A 25948-nucleotide genomic window follows, 5' to 3' on the forward strand; every position below is an offset into this window, starting at 1 on the left:
CCGCGAATAACACGGTCGTACCTGCGTTTGCTGCTTAACTCTTTGCATAATATGCTAGTCGAAATGATGCTCTTCCAATATGTACTGGAACATTATTGGAAAGATTAACGGTAAAGCCGTGATAATCGAAAGAGAAAGTAAACAAAGAGAGGCTCTCTTTTGCACATAGGTCCATTTCAAAAAGTAGGCGAGAACTATAGAAGAAACCTGTTTATTTTTGTTGCTTACGACCTTTTGAATTCTGCCGAGATTCTAGATTCCCGCGTAGTCAGTTTTTAGTTTATGTTATTGTTGGTTTTTTAACTTAAAATTTGAAATACATACGTACATTGTTTTTAATTCATAATGTTTAATTGCAAAAAAGTTCCTGCCCAGTTTTCGCGATTTGTAGGGCAAGATGTGATTGAATTAGTACAAGTGGATAAATATATGAAAAGTTATTCTGAATCACTAACGGCGAATGCAGATGTTCCAGTTCGACTATTCGGGATGGAGTTGTACTATCTGGATTACGAAACTATGCAGTGTTTACTAATTGCAGCACGAGATGGAATCGGAAAACTGGCTTACCACGAAGTCCGCCGAGATATGGGAGAATCGGAATGCGCCAGCAGACGGGCTGAGATTACCCACTTGTTTCGATTGATTCTTGGGCAGTTCAAACAGTTTCGTAATATCGAATGCCTTGAAGGAATTTCCAAAATTAATGAATGTTTACCGGATTTGGTGAAGGTAGCGGAAAATACTGGTGCATTCAAGGCAACTGACATGATCTTTGAAAGCTACGAATATTTCCATGCTGTGTTGGATTGGCGATGGTTTGGGCTAGTGTTGAATTTAGAACTTCCGAACAGCGGTATGCGCAATGAACTGTTCTGTGCTTTGTATCAACGATTGCTAGAAAGTTTGATTCGATTGGCAAGATTTAAGTACAACAAAATTGAACGAAATGATTTACCCTACAAAGCTCAGTTTTACTGTCCTTGTATACAGAAACTATGGATCGGAATGATGGCTTTATCTACGAACACGAGTTTTGACATAGATTTTTGGATATATTTGCAGAATGCTCTTGATACGGTTGATGCAGAGAAACGATATAGAAACATAACAGTAAAACAGTCCGTTAAGTCTAACGATGTTCTATTTCAAACGTGGCTCATGAATAGAATTATATCGTTATATCAAACCCGGATTTTGGACGAAGAAACATTCAAAGAATCTCCGGTGATTACCCTAGTTGAGGATCTGGCGATATTGAATCGAGCTTATAAAGAGGTGGCTTTCGTTGGAAAAACCGAAGAGCAAATGAGGACAATTCTATTGTTGATCAAACCAATCTACACGGAATGGTTGACAATTAGGCATGATTTTCTCGTTTCATTGTGGGATTATTTTAGCAAACGATTAAACTCGTCTTTTCAATTAACATCTGAACCATTGAGTAATCTAGCGTGCATTAATCGTTCGCCTGCAGGATTTATGGAACAAGCACGGAAACAATCGGGAGCAGCATCGTTCAAAATGCTCAATGCCAAAGACTCAAGTTTCAAGATCTATTTATGTCTCCTTAGTTTCGTATTACGCCATTACTCTGAAACTGCCCAGAAAACGAAAGTATTGATCCTCTTCAACCGGACGATACTGAAAATTGTCCCACCAAAATTAGAAACAATCACAGAACAATATATCTATAACTACTCACTTCTAATGCTCACCATGATTGAATCTACTCCATATCAAGATGACTATCCGAGACTTTCGAAACAGTTGCTTAAATTTAAACTAGATCAGACGACATCTGCAGCAGGAGTAGACAGTTGTATCCGTCGCATCACAACCATAACGCTTGCTAATTTGGCCTTGATCCTAACGTTCAGTGCACGAGGGTACGATCAAGCAAGTCATTTGCATCATTTTTTGAAAAGTATAGAGGAAGCACGTAGCAAATTCGGAGAAAGGTTGCAACCGACTCTACATGTGCTAGCCGAAGGAATGTGTACTGTGTTCGATAAGGCCATCTCCAAGGGGTACTTTAGGCAAGTTGAAGCTGAATTCTTGGGTGAATGGTTGGGGAAGTACTTGAAAGGATGTTCGGAGAGCGAACGGGATGCTATTCTAAAAAGTAAGTATTAATAGAATTGGCTTAAAAAATAATGTAAATCCATCACATTCGCCTGTACACGTATTCAATATACAGTTCAGCTACCGAAAACACCAACCGAAGCAACTGCGCCTTCATTGGACGCATTTTATTTATTTCCTTTTAAAGCACGAAGCGAACGAATCAAAGTTTCCGACCCTGGAACAATGTGATCGATAATACTTATTCTTTTATCGGCTAAATCCAACTTTTTGACAATTGATATTAATTCAATCAATTCACTGAATTGAGACTATACTTTTTGTTCTTCAAAAGTTTAAGGATACTACTAAGCAGTGTAGAAGTCATTTATATTGAAAATTGTTCTTTACTAGGCCTTTTATACAATCAATGTACACGAATCGTCAATCTGGTACCGTCTACCCTCGTCCTATTAAAACTTTGGTAGATCTCCAAATACGTTCAAAATCCGGCACCTTAGCAGGTGGAAGTAGGCTCAGTTGAACGTTCCAGTGTAGCGTCGATCTGGCTCTGAACGCGGTAGCCCATCAAGGACCGCGTCAATACTCGCTGCGTTTCACTGTTTGCAAAGGTAATCATGGAATCATATGGAGGTGGGTGCAGAAAACGGCTTTTTAATAAGAGTGGTGAATCCGTTCGCCAAAGCTGGGCTAGCGAGGTCGCCGTCCCAGCGAAGTGATCAAGTACAAAAACCAATGCAGCGCAACAGCAGCGAGGGCAGCCCAAAGAGTCCATACCGAGCACGAGCGGCGACAAACTAATAGGACGCCAAGGAAAGCTAGGGTTTAAGAAGACCAGCGGTTTGGGTTGCCTAAATGATAAAACTTACGCAAAACATCGAAGAGCTCTAGAAATTAGTGAAAAGCATGGGGAACGAGAGGCGAGCACTAAATCATCAATACGACGCAGTGCCAAAAGTCTTACATAATTAGTTACTTTAAGTACCATCAAGTTAAGGGCCGATTTCTTCACCCTCGCTTAGCGCTTAAGCCAGGTTTAAACGTACTGGTGAACTTGGTTTAAAAGTTAAGCGAGGGTGAAGAAATCGGCCCTAAATACCGCAAAGATTTAAAAAAGTACGCGTCAAATTAATTGTACTTTAATTACTGAAACGATTTTAAGTACAGCGCCTTCGTACTTTAAATACGCAAAATATTTTAATTACCGTCAAGATGTACTTTAAATACTTTCAGTACGTACAACAGAAGTATTTTTAAATACTTTTATTACTTACATTAATTATATTCAAAATACGTTGGCATTTTCAATACGACGCACGCAAACCTGCTAGTGCTTGCCCCTCGACGGGGAACGTGAACGAACAGATCAGGGATCTAGTGATAACATCGTGTTATCTATCCGCCGTAGCTGCCGCCGAATGCGAACAGATGGCGTTACTGGAAATATCTGAAAACACCTAAGGGCACTGAAGACCACGGAGGTAGCGAAAGCAGAAGCCTATGAGGCGTTAAGGAGTGATCGGTATTTCCGTTCCGTGAAAAGAGCAAGGAAAACACCAGAAGAGGAGAAGGAACCGAAGAAGCCCAAAAAGGTCGCTGAAGGACAGCAAAACCACCATCAAATGGAAAGTGGATGGTGAAGCGGAGAAACCGTAAAAAAGAGAAGGAAAAAAACAAACAAGAGGGCGAAAAGAAAAAAAGGGACATTCAATCGCGCCAGAAGAGGTAAAGGGGGCTCTAGTTGTCAAAGCAAACGACGGCGTGACGTAAGCTACGATCCCCAAACGGTTAAGAGATGATCCCAACCTGAAAGAGCTGGGGGAGAACGTAGTAAGAGCCAGGTGGACTCAGAAAGGTGAGATGTTCGAACCGAAGAAGGATCCATTGATTAAGACGTATCGGGAACTCGCGACAGAAGCGGTGGACTTTAGTTCAGGGAGCAGTGGTCGAGTGCAGTAATCTAAACGAGATCACAACGGAAAGCGAAGTTAGGAGCACGTTAATAGAGCAATGTAACCTGGAGAAAGATCTATCAATCAGATATCAATCAGGTTGAGGAAGGCACACAGACAGCAGTGAAACGGTTACGCCAGCCGCAGCCAAATAACTTATGTCGTTTAGTAAGATCAAAGTCGGATTGTCGAAGTGCTCGTTACGATTGATCCCTAGGGCCTCTAAACAAAAGGAGAGGTGTTTCAAATGCCTGAGTTTCGACCATCAGGCAAAAAACTGTGAAAGCGCGGACAGATCTGATCTGCACATAAAAAGTGGAGAGAAGGGACACAAAGCAACCGAAGTGTATGCTCTGCACAAATGAGGGCTGAAAGGACCACATGACGAGAGGCTTCTTATGCCCCGAGTACAAAAAGGCGAAGACAGACCAATGATGATGGAGATAATCCAGCTTATATTCAATCATTACAACATTGCACAGCAACTGTTGTGGCAGTCAACGACAGAAACGAAAAGCGATGTTGCAATTATTGTGTTTCTCCCGATAACGGTAACTGGGTTGTGAATAGTGCAGGAATGGCAACAATCCAAGTTGTTGACTGTTTCAAGAGGAGGTGGGTAGTACACGCGAAGGCTTCGTGATCGCCAGGATCAACGGCGTATTGGTATGTAGCTGTTGTGCTCCCCCACGGTGGACACCAGACCCATGCAATCGGAAACTGGACGCACTAACCGACTCATTAGTCGGGCAAACGCTGATTGTTATATGGATTATCTTAACGCTTGGGCCGTGGAGTGTGGTAGCAGGCTGACCAACGCGAGAGGTTACAGCTGGTTGTAAGCTATGCCGAAGCTGGATATAAGGCTGCGCAACGAAGGTCCCGCTACCACATTCCGCAAAGGCGGTCGGGAATACGGTACATTATGCAGTCCGTCGCTGATGGATAACAATTATTGTTGTTGTTGTTTTGCTCGTGTTTCTGTGTTATTTCGTTGCTCCGCCGTAAACGCTAAATATCGTTGAATTTGGTCCCGAACAACAGTTATTTTTACATAAATTCGTGGAGAACCATCGTGGATATATCTATTCGTTGTTTGCAGTTCCGTAAAGCCTACACTATCGATACAGTGAAGTTTTTTTACGCTCGATTTTCACTTCGAATCAACGGCAACTTCTTCCATTGTTTTCGCGCTTTGCACTGCATTGCTGACAAAAACTACTGTCTGTCATTATCAAATCATTGAAAGGATGGAGCTGGTATGCGGGAAGTGTAGCCTTGCTGTTGAGAAGGCTGGATCGGTTCTTTGTGATGGATTTTGTGCCGGCTGGCGTGTGTTCCATAAGGATTGCACCGGTCTAACTGATAATGAACTCAACGCTTGTACGAACTCAAACGTTTTCTGGATGTGTGATAGATCCGTCAACGTGCTGGAAAACGCAAGATTCCGCAGTACAGTAAGTTTGCTTGTAGTCGCACATACACCGTGAAAAAGAACGCGACGAGAACATTGAAAGTTTGACCACCAGCATCAATGTGTTGAACTCTTCAGTGAGTAGTTTGATTGAATTTGCACAAACTAGTCAACCAACCGAAATCATTGCAAACTTTTCAACGCCAGAAATAATCGCTCCTCTTTCATCGACGAGAACAGAAGCATCTCTACCTGATCATACGAATCATGATAATAGCTTCAAGCTTTTTTTTTGTCTAATATTGGAAGTGATGTAAGTGAAGAGCAGGTATCCGACCTAGTAACTGCATGCTTGAAATCGGAAACCCCAGTTATTGTAAAGAAGCTTGTTCCTGTTTGGCAGGACACATCGACCCTTGACTTTGTTTCTTTTAAAGTCGAGTTGGATGCTGCCTTGAAGGAAAAAGCTTTATCTCCAGAAACATGGCCCCGCGGCATTCGGTATCGAGAGTTTCGAAGCAATCATTCCGGACTTCCTTGGACTCCACGGCAGCACGAAGGAACCATGACTGGCATAAGACTTATGTAAAAATTAGGTTTTCAATTTGCTGTATAATGTTTAATGTGTTGTTACCTTTGTATACATTGTTTTGTTGCTATACTATGTTGTCTACTCTGGATTTGTTTCAATAGAAATTTAAGAAATTTCAATAAGACAATAATAAGTCCGTTGAAAAATCAAGAATAAATAAATAAATAAATAAATAATTGGCGACCACCAGGCGATACACTACACCATTGGTCGGCGAAATTGCATTGTAATGTGGAGAGTGAGGACTGGCGAGCGTAAGTGAAAAATAAACGACTTCGACAAGGACTTTTTGTGAAAGCACTTCGTGTTAACTCGCTTCACTTCCGAATCCCGATGATCTATCGGAAACATTAGCGAGAGCGTGTGACGTAACAATGTCGAGGAAAGTAAAGCCGATCAATTGCCGGCATTTGGCGTATTGGTGGAACGAAAGGCTCAGCATTCTCCATGCTGCATGCCTAAAATCCAAAAGAGGCGTTCAAAGAGCAAGATCTGAAGGGGTCAGAGAAGAGTGTAAGGAGACATTCCGGACGACTAGGGTCGTTTTTAAACGCGTGATAGTGCTTAGTAAGTCCACGTGCTCCGAGGAGCTGTGCGGAGAAGTAGACGCTAACCCTTGGGGCAACGCTCACCGTGTCATGATGGCCAAGATTAAGGGTCCAACGACTCCTGGTGAAATGTGCGCTGTTCAACTGAAGATTATAGAGAAGGGTCTTTGCCCGAAGCGCGACAAAATTATGGAAATGCTAATGACAATCGAGTCTCCAACAACGAGCTCCTTATAGTGACATTGAAGATCGCGATTCTGGCGTTTCCGGACATGTTCAGGATAGTTCTACAGAAACTCCTGGGCGAAGGCTACTTTCCGGATAGATGAAAGATCCAGAAGCTGGTGTTGCTGCCAAAACTAGAAAGCCACCAGGAGATCCAGCATCGTAACGGCCAATTTTTATACTGGATACCTACTCTTGGTAAACTTCTGGAAAGGGTCATCCTCAACAGGTTGACGAACTACGCTGAAATTGAGAACGGACTATCGCAGAGGCAGTTTGGATTCCGAAAAGGGATCTTGACGATGGACGGCATCTGCACAGTCATCTCGAGCGCGGAAAGAGCATCAAAGCAAAAGAGATGGAGTAACGCTACTGCGCCGTGGTAACGATTGACGTGAAGAACGCGTTCAACAGCGGCAGCTGGGTGACTATCGCAGTAACGCTACACAAAATGCGGGTCACGGACATATCAACTCGACATGAATTGATTCAGTCTGTAACGTAAATTCTATTGATGAAAGTCAAGGCAAAGGGATACAGTATGTTTTATTTCATCGTTACTATTATGCGTAGGACATTGTGTAATTGTTTTGAAATAATTCATCTGAACATTCCAACTCGACAACATTTCTGTTCGAATTTCTACATATTAAAGTCCCCCCCCCTCACTACGCCCCATTGCTCAACTACCTACGCTCATGAAATTGTGCTAAGGCTTTTGAATAATTCATCCAAACATATCAATGTGGTAAAACTAAAATATATAATGTTATTTTGGAATGCTATATGAAATACCATTGGTACACCCGCAGTGTTGGCAATAAAAATGATTTTTGGCATTTAATTCGATGTATCGAACTTTGAACAGCTATAACTTGGCTTAGAGACATTCTAACACCATACATCCTTCGGCAAAGTTGTTCAGCATATCCTGGACTACACTTCTATCTATTTGTTTGCATACTAAAGGAAGAATTGTAGTCTGTAGAATTAAAAATGCAAAAATGTAGGTTTTCCCATACTAATCTCCATACAAATTTCAAACGCAATGCGCTACGCCGGGTCAACACCAATCGACCCCAAATTTTGCACAGTTGGTTGGGACCCCAAAAGGAACCAAAAAAGTGCTGTGCTCGATTGATGTGGCTATGATTACATTTTTCCATATATAAATGCCCCACCGTAGTACCCATAGAAGGTAGATAGCATTTGAAATGCTAAGTTCTTCGATTTGAGTTCGACATGCGATTACTAATTTCGATCTCGAATCTGCCGAACTAAGTGCTTTCAGGGCAGCCTGACTGTCAGAGCAAAAATAGATTCTTTTACCGCAAATTCCCTGTTGAAGTGCGGATTGTACGCCACACAGAATCGTAAAGATTTCTGCTTGGAATACGGTACAGTATCTACCAAGCGAATGAGATTGGTTTAATCTCATCTCATGACAATAGACACCAGCACCGGCTCGGCCCTCCAACAAAGAACCGTCCGTATAACAAACTACGTATTCTTCAAGTTGTCGCTCCATCCAGCCAGACAGCCATTCCTCACGAAGAGGAATTCTCACATTGAAAGTTTTAGAAGGAAAACTACATGTGAGTGTAAGGTCACTGGGAGCAAGTGTATATTCATCCCAAGTAACCATTTGGGGCCACAGTCTTGTGTGGCTAGTTACACGATCTATTGGGTTACTGTTCCAGAACCCAGTAACCTTAAGACGGTATGCACAAGAAAGTGCTTCTTGTTTCAGAAACACATGTAGTGGTTTTATGTTCAAGAGTGCCTCGAGAGCAGCAGTAGGTGTCGTCGAGAACGCACCAGTCATCGCCATCAAGACCATCCTCTGAAGATGGTTTAACTTTGATTAGATTGTCATGACTTCTCCCTTCTGCCACCAAACAAGGCACCCGTATGCCAGTATTGGTCTAACAATTGTTGTGTAGATCCACTGAATGTACTTGGGTTTGAGTCCCAAGGTTTGCTGAAAGCCCGTCTACATTGGCCAAAGGCCATGCAAGCTTTCTTGATCCTGAAATCGATGTGAGCTGTCCAATTAAGTTTTGAGTCGAGAATTACCCCAACGTACTTAACTTGATCTTCGACAATAATTTCAGAGTCAAAAAACTGCAATGGACGAGCTCCGGTTGTAATCCTTCGTTGCGTGAAAAGCACCATTGAGGTTTTATTTGGATTATCTGATAGTCCAACATGAAGACACCACCGCTCAACAACACATAAGGCTTGTTGCATCAAATCAAAAAGTGTGTTAATGCAAATACCGGTGATCATTATATGATAATCATCGGCGAAACCATACGTCGGAAACCCAAGCTCATTTAGTTTTCTCAACAAGCTATCGGCGACAAGGTTCCATAGAAGTGGTGACAGCACACCACCTTGAGGACATCCGCAGACACTCAGTTTCCTCATCTCTACTTGTCTTAACGATGAGCACAGATGTCGGTGGCTAAGCATTGCGTGTATCCAGTTCGTGATATATGAAGGTACTCCATGATCTCGTGCTGCTTCCAAAATGGATTCGAAAGACACGTTGTCAAAAGCACCTTCAATATCGAGAAAAACTCCTAAACTAGATTGCTTTTGTGAAAAAGCTTTTTCAATGTTGTAGACAACATTGTGTAACAGGGTGGTAGTAGACTTCCCCCGCTGATATGCATGTTGCATTGCATGCAGCGGGTGCTCGCCCAAGCTACCATCGCGAATGTAGTGGTCGATTAAACGTTCCACTGATTTGAGAAGGAAGGAGGTCAGATTGATCGGTCTAAAGCTCTTTGCCTCCTCACAAGTGACGCGGCCACCTTTGGGAATGAATTTGACAGTTATTTCCCGCCACGCTAATGGAATGTATCCTGTTGCAAGACTGCAAGTAAGAACCTTTTTCAAAATATACTTGAAGTGTTCATATCCTTTTTGTAGTAGAACTGGAATAATTCCGTCCTTTCCCGGAGACTTATACGGAGCAAAACTTTCAATCGCCCATTTGATCGATTCGGTTGTCACAATTCTACGAGCAAATGCCCAAGAATCAGAACTCCCTGAAAAAAACTCAGGGGCAGTCGTCAGTGATGGCTCCGTACAACCTGGAAAGTGTGTGTCAAAAAGACAGTTGACTACTACATCTTCGTCAGACGAGTATTCACCATTAGCAGTTCTAATGGAACTGACATGAAAGTCTTTCGATTTCGAAAGTAACTTATTTAATCTACTAGTCTCGTTGAGACTTGAGACATTTGTGCAGAGACTTTTCCAACCACTTCGCTCAGAGGATCGAAGGGCATTTCTGTATGCTTTGCGAGCCAACTTAAATGCCTCCGACCCGTCCCTGCGTCTGCGATTCCAAGTTCTCCTGCATAACTTTTTGAGTCGAGCAAGTTCGGTATTCCACCAAGGTGTTCCTCTAGAAGCACGCATAACTCGAAGCGGACAAGCCTCTTGGTATGCTGCTACTATGAGTGAGCTTGTTTTATCCACGACCTCATCCAAATCACTTGGAGATTCAATCATCAGAAGATACCCATGAAACCTAGTCGCCAAGCCCTCTTCGTAGAGGTCCCAGTTCGTAGATTTGGGATTACGATAGGTGACGATATCTAGCGAGACGTTTAAATGATCAAAGACGATGTACTTATGATCAGATAACGACGGTTCGAGCTCGTTTGATACGAGCCAGTTTGTCAACTCATGCATAATACTGTCAGAACAGAGAGTTACATCTAACACCTCTTCTCTGCCAGCTCGTGCAAAAGTTGGGCGGTTTCCTGCATTGAGAATGTGCAGATTTGTACTACTTAAGTATTCCATCAATTCGGTACCTCTCAAATTGATATCAGAGCTGCCCCAAATTATGTGGTGGGAATTTGCATCACTGCCGATTATGAGAAGAAACCCATTTCTGTCACAGTATGATACAACCCTTTTGAAATCATCGGAAGGTGATGGTTCATTATGCGGCAAATATGCCGAACAATAGACGTATTTCTTGTTTATGTTGTCAACAGTCATATTTACCATGACAGTACAAATATCACGAGTTGTGAGGTCCGATATAAGACAATTGCACTATTCGCAAGTATACATGCACGACGCATTTCACGTGGATTTGTCATGCCATTTTTGTTGAAAGCTACGATGACGGGGTTAAGTAGCTTTCCAACATAGAAGTTTCCTTTATGGAAATACGGTTCTTGAACCAAAGCTATGGAAGCTTTCCCTTCCTGCACAAGGCGAGATAGATTCATAGTTGCTGTACGTTTATGCTGAAGATTAATTTGTGCTACTCTAACCATATTCGATTACAGCACTACATATTTCATCATCAGCACTTGTTGTACAGCAACTAGAAGATACCAAACACGTTGGCTTATAATCGCATATAGCGAACCCCGAAATGGGTATTAGGGACATGAATATCATTTGAATCCCACGATTTGCAAAGAAACGAACGTCCACTTTGTCAGAGATTCGCATAACACAACAAGGGTAAGACCCACGACACTCCGTGCGCGACTGGCATATTTTAGTCCTGCCAGCCATTCAGTCCTCGGCACGGAGTAACACCTTGTCTTGAGGACTCCTGTTTTCAGTCGCCTCCTACGACATGGGAACAGAAACCCAGTGGATCAATTCTTGGTTGACATACTTCAACCCGCCGGATGCCACACGGCCTCTAGGCTGGTTTTGTCCGGAGAAAGATAATAGAGTTATCAACCTCCTAGTGGACCATAGCCAGTTACTGGGGAGTTCGCCCGGCTCTTCCCAGGCTCCGTTCGCTATTGAGAATATTTTAAACCCCCTCAACAATTTTACCCATAGCACGGGTCGCATGACACTATGGAATTGGGGTTCCCTGTTTGGTGTTACCACCGGAACAGGTAGTCCGTAGTGTAATTCTTAGCCGGTTGAAAGAACCACTACCGACACTACACGGCTTATCTAGGCTGTTCGGAGAAAGAAGCTGACATTGATGGACAGCTCCCATAGATGGCCGAACAGCCGGTAAGTTTGAATAAGTATAACACCGGCATAATGCAGTGTTTAAAACGAAAATGCACTATATACATATTACTGCGAAAATCTAAACTTTTTAGAAAGTGGGATTGTAGCACCAATGGTTGAGAATCAATAATAGTCATTCCCTGCAATAAATTTTGCTCTTCATTATGACGTGTAACCGATGAATACATATAGTTTTTTTGTTTTTTCTCTTACAGTCCTCTCCAGAATCTTCGATTGCTTTCACAAAAAAACTCTTGTGCCCGAAGAAAACGTTCACATCCTGCAACCCTTATATACGATAGTGTTACCCTACATTAAGGACGTTTTCAGCGACTTTACTGTGCACTCACAACTTGTCGCAGAACTAGCCGCGCATTTCACAATATGCTCCAATGGTCAACCGTACGCGTCACCATTTTTGGCACTATACAGATTCTTTTCTGACAACGCCACTGCGAATGTGGACCTTCGTTTGCAGTACTTTAAAGTAATAGTTAATAGCGAGCGAATCAATGAAATCGATGAAAAGGTGATAATACGGAGTTGGTTGAAATTTGCACTATTGAATAACCGGGATCAGCTTGAGGATATTTCTCGAGCGGTTTGTCGTTTGCGGGAGTTCCAAGCGATATGTGAAATTCCAGAGTACGATCTGTGTAATGGAGATGAGGAGCCGATTGTGTTATTTTTCAAATTCTTAGGCAAGAAGTATCGACAATATGAAGGAAAGGACAGTCGTGCACAATACGAGTTGACTATTAAAGTACATTCGTTGTTCCAATATTTCGATAAATGGATAACAAATCCAAGCATGATTGTACTGAGAAGGATAATGAATGTATTGGCATTGGCTCTGAAAGAGTGTGGATCAGTTATTTATATCAAGAGCAATTCAACATGTTTGTATCACGTGGCATTTAATAAATATTTTTTACCGATTAGCGTACTGACCGACAGAAATGTTCCCAAAGAAACAATTCTGGCAATGGGCAAAGTTTGGAATCAAGTCATGAATGCAATGGGTCAAATGAATTATAGAACCGATCCGGTAATAAGTGATCACGTAACGAATATGATGATCAAATGGGTCCCACAATTTGTAAAATATAAAGATAAAAACGACGGAGTCAAACCATTTGTAAACTTTTTTTCATCGCAGAACGAGCCCCTAATAACATTTGCATTCAGTAAATATTCATTATTTTATGTTGAATTACACGGAACTTCGCCTAAACCAGGATCAGAAAATGGCATGAAAATTCTTCTATCACTATTGACTACACTTTGCAGCTTGCAGGATAACAGCAAAATTGCACTTTTTATACGATTGATGGCCCCTGCAATACTAGAACATGCCTTACTAGTTAACGAAACATTTGCCACCAAAGCGATTGCCAATAGCCTGGTTAACAACATGCTCCAATGTATCCACAACAACTCGAATCTCATCAAGATGGAACTCAAGTCATGCCTTTCAACGTTTACAAAGAAAAATCTTCCAATATATTCGGGATTTTATTTCCGCTTCATGTACAACTTGGCAGACCGGGAGCCCGAATTTATCAAATCTATGATTGCGACAATTAAAACGGAATTAGCGGAAACGGAGCGATTGCGTGGCGGAGGAGAGGATAAATATTTAAGACGTTTGCTGATGCAACTGGAAGGTGCTGTCGAAGCAAGTTTTTATAAAAATAGGATTTAGATTTAAATGTTCAAATGTACAATATTTTACTAGAGATATTTGTTTTATGTTTTTTGTATACGAAATATATGTTTAATGTTAAACTGTTTCATGCAGTCTACCCAAAAAGGGACGAGGAAAAAAATCTCGGGGTATTGAAACAAACACAGTGGCCTTTCATATATCACGTACAAGGTGCGGAAAACTCGCTCACCGCCATGAGCGTACATGAATTTGTTTCCTTATACATCGTCGGGGGTTTACGCTCTCGTTAAAAAGATACAGACCCACACAACTCGTTCCGCATCACACCGTATGCGATTACGAAAAGAGAGAGAATCGGAAATCGCAAAATTTTTTAACGCGTTCCGCATTGCCGATGCAGTGAGGTAATGAGTGCCATCGAACATATTCGGCAGCGAACATGTTCGTTCGGAAAAATGATCCAAATCTTCGTGCGCAATCCTGAAACTAAACGATTGAAATATATGGCTGGCCTGAAAATATCGGTAGGAGTCAGTGTCCGCCTGGACACCGCACGGAGTGGCAGTTTCTGCTGTGTAGGTTCAACTCGCAGTCATTTCCTTGCTGCGTGTTAATTCTATCATGCGCATATTAATGCTCGAGTTGAACTCTACCATTGTATGTACAAATGCCGTACTTACGCTGTAGACAAGATGTGTGGTAATGTACATTGGTTTAGATTTGTTTGGATTTAGTTTAATTATCAATGTTCAGGCGCGTTCGCCTTCCATGCGCTGCATTCGAGAGGAAACTTAGATTTGTCTTCTTTTCTATGCTAATAAATAATCTCGAAAGTTGTGCGTTTTATAGCGTATCATTGCGCGAATATAGCTCACTACTTCCGGTGATATGCATTTGCATAAAATTGACAAAATATCGATTGTCGCTGATCAATTTTCTTGTTTTTAACTGTAATGATAATATCTTTTGCTTTAATCATATGATTATCCACGTTTAGGTGGTTTTGGCTTGAGACGAAGCTGGCCCAGGTTATAACTCAAATTGATGTCAAAATAAATTAAGTGATAACAGTTTCGGTTGAAACCTGACTCAGTTTCGAGATCAAACAAAAACACATTCGTGCTAGGGCATACGAGTCCGGCGCATAAAGTCCATACCTTTGTGTGTGCATGAAATTAGGTGTGAATAAACAGATAGAAAGGGAATCATATGTATCAACTAATAACAATATAATAAAATATAATAGATAAATTGAAATTTTAAAAACAGTTTACCAAGCGAAATTATCACTGAAATGCTGTTAAGTTTATTAAGTTTCTTGGAACTAATAATTGGAATGTGGATTGCGTGATATTTAGTAACAAGGATCACCATTCTGGCGGAGTAACTATTGGTGTTTGTTTCAGGCAAGATTTGTTCACAAAAATAGATAAGGCTAGTAACTAGGACTATAACCATTCAAGTATGCGCTTACAGTTGTATTATCTATAGCATTGCAGTTATTGATATTAGTCTGAAAGGATTCCGCTGGAGCAGTGCTGCCAGGGTTATTTTCAGTCAGCAGTGAAAATCATATTTGTTTAGATATTTTCGTTATATTGAATTATTATTGAAAACTGATAAAAACACATAAATGTAAACAATCTTTGTCTATCTTTCCTGTGCTATGGGCGATTGAACAATTGGGCAGGTCATAGCATTCTGATAGAAGCATCACTCTTGATAATCAGAGGTTTTTAGTGTTTCTTGATACAAACAAACCAAAAAAAAAAGCTTAGCATAAAAGGTTTCGAGTGATCGGTGTGAATGAATTTGTTTATAGACATCATTCAAAAACCGGGGATGGAAAACGTGTGCAACTTTCGTAGCCATATATTTTTCCAATCATGATAACTGGCCAACAACATTTCGATCCGCCTCAAATTGTTTAAAATCACAGTATTTTCAAATCGATTGGAATTTCTGAATCGAACAAGATCAGTTGAGTTTGAATCTAATATTAATAGTAGACCCCATGTTATATAATACTTTCAGAGAAAATTGGTTAAATCTCACGGTATAAAGATACTTTCCTAAAGATTCAAATTTGAAAAATGTTACATGGTTAATTTTACGAAGATGCGAATTTTAATCCAGGTCGCAATTCTATGATTGTGAGTATTGTGTGAATTATATTAGAATTTAAACTAAACTGTTCTCATTAGGGTCAGATCAAAAAAATGTGAAAAGGGTCAGATCAAAAAAATGTGTATTGTGCTTCGGAAAGTAAACATTGAGTAGTAGCTTATTACTAAAAGAGAAGCACATACCACAGAGAACAGACGTCCATCTTTAGCGTTCAACTTGTGTAAAAATCACTATCGTTGTCGAAGCTAATTGGGATATTTCCACCCGGTGCGTTACTGTCGTCATGTTTTTAGTGACCGAGTTCGATAGATTGAAAATCGAATTGTAATGCCTGAAGATATTTAGGTTTGAAGAAAACCATTTTTGTTGTAAAAATCATTTTCAACTGTCCAAACAAATAGTTCTTTTGAAATTTTTTTCCAGAAATAGTCTTATTATCCAGTGTAGCGCATTCCTCTGTATTTGACTCCTAAAGTGCACAGACTCTGGGTCTTACTATAAAAAATGATTCCGTCAGACACTAGTTACACTGTTACCAGTTACATTATACATAAATAATACATTTCTATGCATTGTAATCAATAAATATAACACGTATAGCATAAAATATAGTTAACCCTTAAATGCATAACACTGTTTTAAAACAATATTACGCAAAACATCTCAAAATTATCACAGTAATGTATTGAAACTAGGAAACAATTTTCATAAAATAAAAAAAAAAATATTTGCACCTTTGAGGGTAATATGACTCCCATGTTTGGAAATAAAGTAAAATGTGATATCAATTGATACAAAAAATATCTATTGCACATTTTTAAAAGACCTATTATGTACAACAATAATGTTGCCAAAAACGGAACCCATAAAAAAGACCTATTATGTACAACAATAATGTTGCCAAAAACGGAACCCATTTGTTGCCAAAATCTTAGTGTTCCGAAAAGGGAGCATGCAAAAATCGGAACGTGCCAAAAACGGAATCTTACTGTACTATCATTGAACAGCCTCCAAGAAACATAAAAAACACATATCGTGAATACTTCCTCCATTCCATTACACGTTGAAAAACCTTGTCAATACGCTCCAGTATTGACAAAACAACTGAACCCGTAAGGACCGCTAATACGGAACACAAACAAGATCAAACATTCTTTACTAGTATATATGATGATTGACAGCAGAAATAACAAAAAGCGCCACAAAAAGCATAAGCAATCAAAACATCGGGAAAACAATATTTAGAACAGATGGATAAATCGTCGTACCCGGAACGTGACGTTCCAAATCCATTCTTGATCGCTCATCATTCCGAATTAGATCCACATGACATCACTGTGAACAGCCTAGTGAAAGAAACCGATTCTACGCATCCCGGCTTGGCCACAAAGTCAGCTTACTGTACTATCATACTACAAATTATGCAAAACATCAAACTGCCTTGAAAACAAAAACTCCAAAGTCTGTTAATGATTAGCGGCTCTTAAGCGTTCAATAATCCATTGTGGTATAACAAAGTTGAATTGATGATGTGCATCAAAAATATTGAACGCGTAAAGTTCGCTATTCATGTGGAATATGAATGATATACAAAGGGACAATCTGCTCGCTTAGCAAATTACAAACACGCACATGCACTCGACTGACACTACACCACTCCATCGATACAAAACACCGCGGCAGCGTCAATGCAAACAATCGCAAGCACCGCTCCCGCTCGCATGCGGTGGGAATTGAATCGATTTTCGATTTAGGCGAACATAGATCGCGATCCAAATTTTTGAGGAAGAAACGCATTGCCGAACGGATCCGATCATCATTGTTCGGATACAATTCCGAACATGTATCGGAAAGAACCCAAATCGCAGCGATCCAAGGTGAGTGTAAGAGAGAAAAAATACGAACATGTGAGATACCATATTCACTTGGCTTTGGCCTATCGGGCGCTCAACAGATGCACACTCATAAACAAGAAAAACAGAATAAAGCATCGGAGGTAGGTGAGTGCGCATGAGCCTTGAGGGAGCGTAAAACGATGCGATTCTTCCTATCCTTGAATTCACGTAGACAGAATTAAGTTTTATTTTAGCTCCTTCTAGCCCTCCGTTGACAAACGAGGACAATTCAATATTATTTTGCAAAAGGTCTAAAGAAATTTGTGTAAAGACAGTTTTTACGCTGCAGAGTAGAATTTCGTAAAACATACAGAGATCTGTGTGAAGTATTAGATCCTTTCCAAAGTTGGCGAAATGCGGACTTACTCCGGTCGCATCATGTTGAAAACCACTGGGTTATTCTTTTTCAAGCAAACTGTTGCTTTCAAGCGAGCCGTCAAATGCGCCCCTCTTGCAGTGCACGCTAGTTTCTTATTACTTCCATTGAACATTTCAATTACACATTTTACTGTAACAACCCCTTAAGGACATGCTGAATAGAGCCCCAAGGTGGCTGCTAAAATGGCCGCCGTCGTTTCTGCTTCTTCTTTTTATTTCATCGTCAAAATCAAAACATTGCATTGGCGCGCAAGACAAAATCTTTTGTAACTTGAGTGTCTAATATCAGATTGCTTAGAAATTGTATCACTGTATGCAAGCATGTTAGCACAAGCTGATGAACAGATTCTCTTCACGGAATTTTTTATTCGTTTGGGAAATTTTTACCTTTTTATTTTTCAAAACAAATGAAACACGTGATGCCAAAATCAGTCAGCTGATTGCTGAACGATATGCTTGTGTGCGTGCCATCTCATATCGGTATAGTACTTTCTAACCGCACACAGATACTGCGCGTAACCCGAACATAGCCGAACATAACCGAACCTTTGTTGTGATTCTGGCATCGCTTCACCTTAAGCAAATGTAAAGCTTTATTATGTCATCAACGCAAAACAGAAAACGGTAGTTTTTTATATTTTTTCTTATTGTTTTATTATACAAATGTATTTACATTCAATCACATATAATTTTACTTTGTATTTTTTTGTTTTGTTTCGTCGCCCGTTTTACTTTTTTCTCTGTCCGTTCGGGTTTTAACCGTAATGTAACTGCCTTAAAACCGCGCAGCCAGGAAAGACGTTTGCTCGCTACTCGATTTATTTTTTCTCCATTCTATGTCAGTTCCTTTTGATTGTGTTGTTGCTGGTACATTTTTCCATATTCTGTTCCTCGCTGCCCTGTGAGTTCTGTTGTGTTCGTGATAGTACTATTGACTCACTTTTACAAAAACAAAGAAAACCCTGTCTAGTAGTGATATATGACCATTAAGTTGAATTGGGTTTTATATGTATGGCAAATAGTTCGTTCCTACAACTGCATCTGTCTTGGATTAGATTGTATTTTTTTTCTATTTCCGCTTTTGGTAGCATGTAAATGTGAGAGTAAAACGTTGTAGCGTTTCTCCTATTGATTGAATATGTGTATACAAATGGATTTCCATCAATCGTTTGCCTTTTCCTTTTATAACAGAGGTAATATTGTTATTTCGCTTGTTTAATTGTATGTGTTCAGTGTGGGTTCCTCTTTTGCTCTATCTATTTGTCTGCTTATGTGTGGATCAGTGTATAAGTGTGTTGTGTTTTTTTTTTGTGTTGCGCTCTCTTGGTCATAACTGAAATGAACCCAGATGGGAGAAAAAAGACGAGCTTCGATCAGAAGAGATGACTTTATTTTGTTTTCCTAACACCTATCTATTCTAACACTGCTTTTTGTTTTGTAATTGTAATAGATCCTAACATTTCCTATCCGTCCGTTCTTGCGATTGCGGTCTATTGATTAAACACACAATGTAAATGTGTCGTTTCGAGTGGCCCGGTTTCCTGTATCGCACATTTCCCTTTCCTGTTGCGTTCCACTAACGCGCATTTCTCGTGCTCTGCTACCCAATATCACCGTTCGAATTTAATCACATTCTCTTGTATTCGTTTATTATTATTTGTTTGTCAATTTGAAAAATGCTAGTAAAAACGACGACCACAGCTCTAGCTTTTTTGTGTTTGTTATATTATATAATCACTAATTTTATCATATATTTGCATGTATGTGTGTAATTTTGCTTGTTGATTGGTTTAAGGGGGAGAGAGAAACCTTGTGTCAAACTCGAAAAACGTCAACGCTCTCAGGCGTTCGATTTCTTGAGCCTGGTCGTTCTCGTGTCCTTCCATCAAGATAGCATGTTTGTTTTTGTGTTCGTGTTAAATGTATTACTCGTATAAAACGTCAATAAATCATATGACCTAGTCGTCAGAGGAGAGTAAAAATTATGTATAAAAGACTGCGCACTGTTTATGTGATTTAGTTGATTTCAATTGTCGATTCTCAACATCATCATGCCAATGCACAGAGGTCCAGAAGGCAAATTTACCAAGAACATTAACTACTAGAACCAAAAAAACTTTGCCTTGTTTTGCCTTTGGGAGAGTTTTTGTAGCCAATTTGCGAAGATCAAGAAATTAATTTTTTAATCATAATAGGGCCATACTACCTTCAGTAATTAGTTGTAGAACGACGATTAATTTCAGAAACGTTTTCCAAAGACATTAAAAATTATGAGCACTTTTTCGTCGAAAATGGGGTTTCTTGATTTCCCAATATCTTATGATTCGAGCGAACAAAAGATAAATTGATTTAACAAAAGTCAATTTTCCGAATTGAAAGAAAGTGTCTATTGAATAATAGAAATTACTGTTTCGATGTGCTAATGTGCAAATGTTCGTCATCAAATACTGAATGAAACTACTGAAGTATTAAAATTTGATTTACCATAAATTGTCCCTTAGTAATAAGTTAATTTTGCACTGTGTGATACATTTCTAGAAATTAAAGAGAGTACAGGATGATTCTAATTTCACCAAAAATCTGAAAATTCACTCTTTGATGGTTCGAGATAGAATTTCGGAGACTCGCAAAATTGAAGAAAATCGTAATTTAAAAAGCATTGTCCAAGAATGGAGCTCTACTGGCGATCTCACATCGGTAACAAATCTGTCAACATTTTAAGAGATACGCACATTTTACTGAACATTTCTCAAATATCCAGATAGATTTTGTAAAGACAGACCGACGTTAGGCAGATATGGATTCATTCTGAGCAAAGGGTACACCTGCATACTTTACATTTTACAAATTAGGGTGTTTCTTACTTCAGTTTACTTTTGAATTTCTTGTAAAATGGAAAATACGAAAGCTGCAGCTTTCATGTCAATAGCAAATATATTGTTCTTCAACTTTGATGAAGTTAGACAAGCTCTATCTCGAAGCTTTAAAAACTCAATTTAAGATTAGAAAAAAATGGAACCTCCCTAGATGCTATTTATACAAAAAATGGTCTTGCAAATTACAACAACTTTCCTGAACATGTTATAAGATTAAACAAATTAGGTGTAGTAAAAAGGCAAAATTCTTACTAAATTCACATTCTGGACCACTGTGCAATGATATCACAGCAAAAGAATAAAGCAATCTTCCCATGAACATTGACAAGTTTGCACCCGTGTACAAAATTGCGTGCACGCGTTCAACCACAAACATGCTTTGCCTTTGTGTATAGGTTCGCATCGAACACCGAACCCGAGCGAACAATGTGCAAACTTAGGTTTAAACACCGTGTACGTACACCGTGTGTGTACATAAGAAATGCACACACAAAACAGAATGAGTCAATGCTAGTGATGATGGGTGAGAGAAAGAGAAAACTAGTATCAAGGACCTGTGTGTACGAACACCGCGTACGTACATGGGGTTCGGTTGTGCAGACGAACATGTGCTCGTGTTTTAGTACGCATTAGAGCGTTCGAGTTTGCACACGAAATGATGGTGTAGGACAGAACTAGAGCGAACATGGTGTTCGATGTTCATTTGGGAAGACTGGAATAAAGACCGCAATTCCTGTCACTTCCGTCCTCGTTCACAATTAGTACATTTTGAGTAAAATGCTGGTCGAATTTTGACGTCGATCACACAATAAATTTCTCGACAAACATATGATTACGGTGTAAAAACCAACTATCAAAATTGTCTATAAAGCGAAATTCCGGACAAACCGTTACTGACGGAACACAGTTCACAGCACTAAATGCAAGGGAAAACTTTTTTCCTTTGTTTACTACCAACAGCTGTGATTGGCGAGTAACCGTGTGTCCGTAATTTTCATTCAACGCGAATTTTGAAAGTTGGCTTTTACGCCGTAATCATATGTTTGTCGAGAATGTTGTCCAAATAAAGTTCGGTTTTTAATGCCAGAGATTTACACACAGATCAATAAAAAATATAAACGTACGTCTAGGCCTTGTATTTAGTAGAAATTAAGCCTGTTCGAAGCTTTTTGTTATAACTTTGTTTGTTCGTTTGCCCAATAAAGAATCATAAAATAAAAGATCTGTGGAATAGTTTCGTTTCGACAATACGTTTGGATTAGAAATAGCATTTCGCAGAGTCCTTACTGTGTTTTTCTTGTCGAAACTAAGGCACATGGATAACGTGCATTGACTCTGCTATTTTAATTGTTATATCAATTACACATTTTCAAAAATTAGGAAACGTGCATAGCATAAAAAGGCATATTTTTATAAATATGCTTCACACATCCGCTGATATATGTATGCAACGAAAACTGCTTGACTTCACTGGATGAAGTGGTTTAAACGTCCACGTACCACAAATGTGACTTAGAACATGCAATTTGGTAGATGTGCAAACCAGCTCTTTTTAGTCTTCCAACCCGCCACAAATGGCAAGTATACATCTGATTCGGACACTTCAAGTGGTGATGTATTCTTCGCTTCCAGTAATTTACCTTTTGCTCCGACATCTTGTGATCAGATGCCAGCCATTTCACACGACGGCGACGATCGATCGTCGTATTCTGGGTTGAATCGGGATACCTCGAATCCCACACCACAGTCGACCAAGCGACCGGGAGCCGTTCCGATACTGTTCGTGGGATTGTCGAAAAGATCTTCCTACACGCTCAAAACGGCAATATGGATTCGCTCTTTGCTGAACCTGATTCGTCCTCCAACAACATCCAAGTGTACTACCAGAATGTTGGTGGCTTAAATTCATCAACGGACAGCTATTAGCTCGCGACCACGGGCTGCTGTTATAACGTCATCGCCTTGACCAAGACGTGGTTCGATAACTCCGTACTCTGTCTCGCCAGGTGTTTGTTGTATAATTCAATGGCTATCGCTGTGACCGCAACGCCCTCAACAGCCAAAAAACACTGGGTGGGGGTGTGCTTATCGCCGTTTGCCATGGTATAAAAGCCTGAGTGATCAACGATGACCGGTGGGCGAGCTCCGAGCAACCGTTCTTATCAGTGTAACTTGCCGATCGCAATCTGTTCCTGTGTGTGTATTTTCCATCTGAATTCGTGATTCCAGCTTGTTCGATGTACATCTTTCCTGCCATTCTTGCAGCAAACTCAAAGCTGAAAGATTCTAGAGTTCCCCGGGTCCTGATGGCGTTCCTTCGATTTTTGTCAAAAAGTGCATCAGCGGGTTTCTTGAAACACTTCGGCGAGTCTTCGTGCTATCGCTCACTACTAGAACATACCTTTCCTACTGGAAAGTAGTGCACATGTTCCTAGTTCATAAAAAAAGAAACAAATCGAACATCGGTAATAATCACGGATTCTCGTGTTTAAGTGCCGTATCAAAACTATTCCAGCTGGTTGTTTTTGACTCTATTTTCTTTCACTGCAAACACTACATTGCCTAAACAATCGACAACGACCAATTTGCTCTCGTTAACGTCATATGTACTCGATGGATTCGCTGACGGATTGCAAACCGATGCTATTTACATGGCGGCCTTCCACAAAATCAACCATGATATCGCAATAGCTGGACAAACTAGGTCTTCATGGACAACTTCTGCGCTGGCTTCGCTCCTACTGTCTATCTACACCATTCTTCGCTACATTCGGCATCCTACAAGGCAGCCATCTCGGTCCAGTAATATTCCTCCTCTAACTCAATCGGCCCTATTCTGCGCGGCGTGTGACGTGAGACGACTAATCTCACCTCACTCTAAGTGACTTTTCTCACCCAATTCTGAAGAGTCACTTCGGGTGACGTGAGACACCCATTTAACCGCAATGGGGAATCTCACCTCACCCGAGTCGACTCTCAGAATAGGTTGAGAAAAGTCACGTAAAGTGAGGTGAGATTAGTCGTCTTACGTTACACGCCGCGCAGAATAGGGCCGAATGACGTCAATATCAAATTACAAGGACCCGGCCGACGACATGAAAATTTTTCGATAAATACAGGATAAAACCGATGCCGAATTTCTTCAAAGTGAACTGGAGAGCTTTAATACGTGGTGTGATCTAAACAGAATGGTTTTAAACCCGAGTAAATGCTCGATTGTTACAATTCACGCGGAAACGCCATCCGATTCAGTTTATCTACCATTTCTTCGACCCCAGCATTTCAAGACACTCCACAGTGGAAGAAATCCGACCAAAAAGGCATTTGTACACCGCACGCACTTGTGACCGGAGATATGGGGCTTTGAAGATCCGGAACATTACCGGTAATCATCAAACCTGAGGTCTAATTAAGAAGCCGCAGTCCTTAAAGTTCTTAAAGTTGCGGAAAACTAACGATCAAGATGCAATCAAATTTGTTCACAGCACGCACTTGTGCCGGGTAAATACGAAATATTTCCAAAAAATACACGTCCCGACCCACAGCTGGAATAAATATTTTACCCAACCCGACCTGTACCAGATGATAAAAAAAACTGAATTCCTACGGGTACAGGTTCGGGTCAGGTATAGGGTAAAATTACTCGTACGCGCCCATCTCTAATACAATAGAGTACAATTCTGTGTACTTTTACTGCGGCTTCTTAATTAGACCTCAGATTTGATGAATACCGGTAATGTTCCGAATCTTGAAAGCCCCATATCTCCGGTCACAAGTGCGTGCGGTGAACAAATTTGATTGCGTCTTGATCGCTAGAGTTTTCCGCAACTTTAAGGGTATAATTCATTGAACTTTTTCAGCGGCTTGCGAATTAGGCCTCAGATTTGATGAATACCGGTAATGTTCCGGATTTTCAAAGCCCCATATCTCCGGTCACAAGTGCGTGCAGTGAACAATTTTGATTGCATTTTATTTTTTAAAAAATCCGTGACTTTTGGTGTATATATTGTCATACTTTTTCAGCGACTTCCAATTAATTGCATTTTTGGTCGGATTTCTTCCACTGTGCACTCTCACGTCTCAAGCATCTCGGAGTCATCATGGATTCGGCACTAACGTCCAAACCACACATTTCATATATCGTGAATAAGACATCAAGGCAGCTTAGGTTCATCTTCCGAATAGCGAAAAACTTTAGAGATGTATACTGTTTAAAATCACTAGTGCGCATTGATTCGCTCAACACTAGAATATTGTTCCGCTGTTTGGAATCCGTACTACCAGAACGGCGTTGACAGAATCGAAGCCGTCCAACTTCGGTTCATACGCTTTGCACTCCGATGTTTTCCTTGACAAAGGAGATTTCAGCTGCCGAGCCAAGAAAACCGTTTTCAGCTACAACAGCTCGACACTCTAGGCATCCGGAGGAACTGCTCTCGAGCCCTGTTCGTCTCGGACTTACTGTCTGCCAGGGTGGACTGTTCTACAATACTCGGACGCCTGTATTTTCAAGCCCGCGTTCGAGCTTTTGGGCAATCATTTTATTTTTGTTTCGATTATAGAGGTTTTAACCTTAAGGTCATTCGCCTCTTCTGGTTAGAAAAATCTCTAACCCTATGTGCGGGGTTGGGATTTGAACCCAGATGAGCTGCGTACAAGGCAATCGATTTACCAACTACAAGCAATCACTCTCTTATGCGAATCCCGTTCTTCTGAGCGCTCGTAAAAGTTTATCCAGTTTTCAAGTAATAAAGCGACCTTATAAAAATTGGGAAAACACGATGTTCAAATTTCATGTTTTTTTTTAGTTTACTTACTTTTATTTATAGTGCTTATCTGAAGCTGCTCTTTGGCAGCAAGGTTGATGGTCTTTTCCGACCGGCTGTCTGCACAATAATAATGTTATCATTAGCTGCTCCTGCATCGAGCCTTACATGATAGGTGAAGATGCGAGCTTTGCTCATTTGTTGGAACTTTTCTAGAATTTCGGAAGATACAGCAGAGTGCGTCCCCTGGCGATGTATATGTCCTGCCTGTTCTACTTGCCTTGGCTGTGAAGGAAGTAAAATGTCCATTCGAATAAGAAACCTCCACAGCGACAGTGGATAGTGCTTTGCGGTTAGCTAAGAAAACGAAATAGCACACCTGAATAAAAAGACAAAATCGTTCAC

At 40.4% G+C, this 25948-nt stretch overlaps 1 protein-coding gene across 1 annotated transcript; it reads left to right on the forward strand.

The window, feature by feature from the left end:
* Positions 1–227: 227 nt before the first annotated feature.
* On the forward strand, positions 228–14139 carry LOC131694262 (protein MMS22-like). Its single transcript, XM_058982827.1, has 2 exons — positions 228–2125; positions 12048–14139. Exons 1-2 carry the CDS (start codon positions 346–348, stop codon positions 13535–13537), a joined length of 3270 nt encoding a protein of 1089 aa, XP_058838810.1. The 5' UTR covers positions 228–345; the 3' UTR covers positions 13538–14139.
* The last annotated feature ends 11809 nt before the right edge of the window (positions 14140–25948 follow it).

This window comes from Topomyia yanbarensis, chromosome 3 (genome assembly GCF_030247195.1).
Source record: "Topomyia yanbarensis strain Yona2022 chromosome 3, ASM3024719v1, whole genome shotgun sequence".
Taxonomy (NCBI): domain Eukaryota; kingdom Metazoa; phylum Arthropoda; class Insecta; order Diptera; family Culicidae; genus Topomyia; species Topomyia yanbarensis.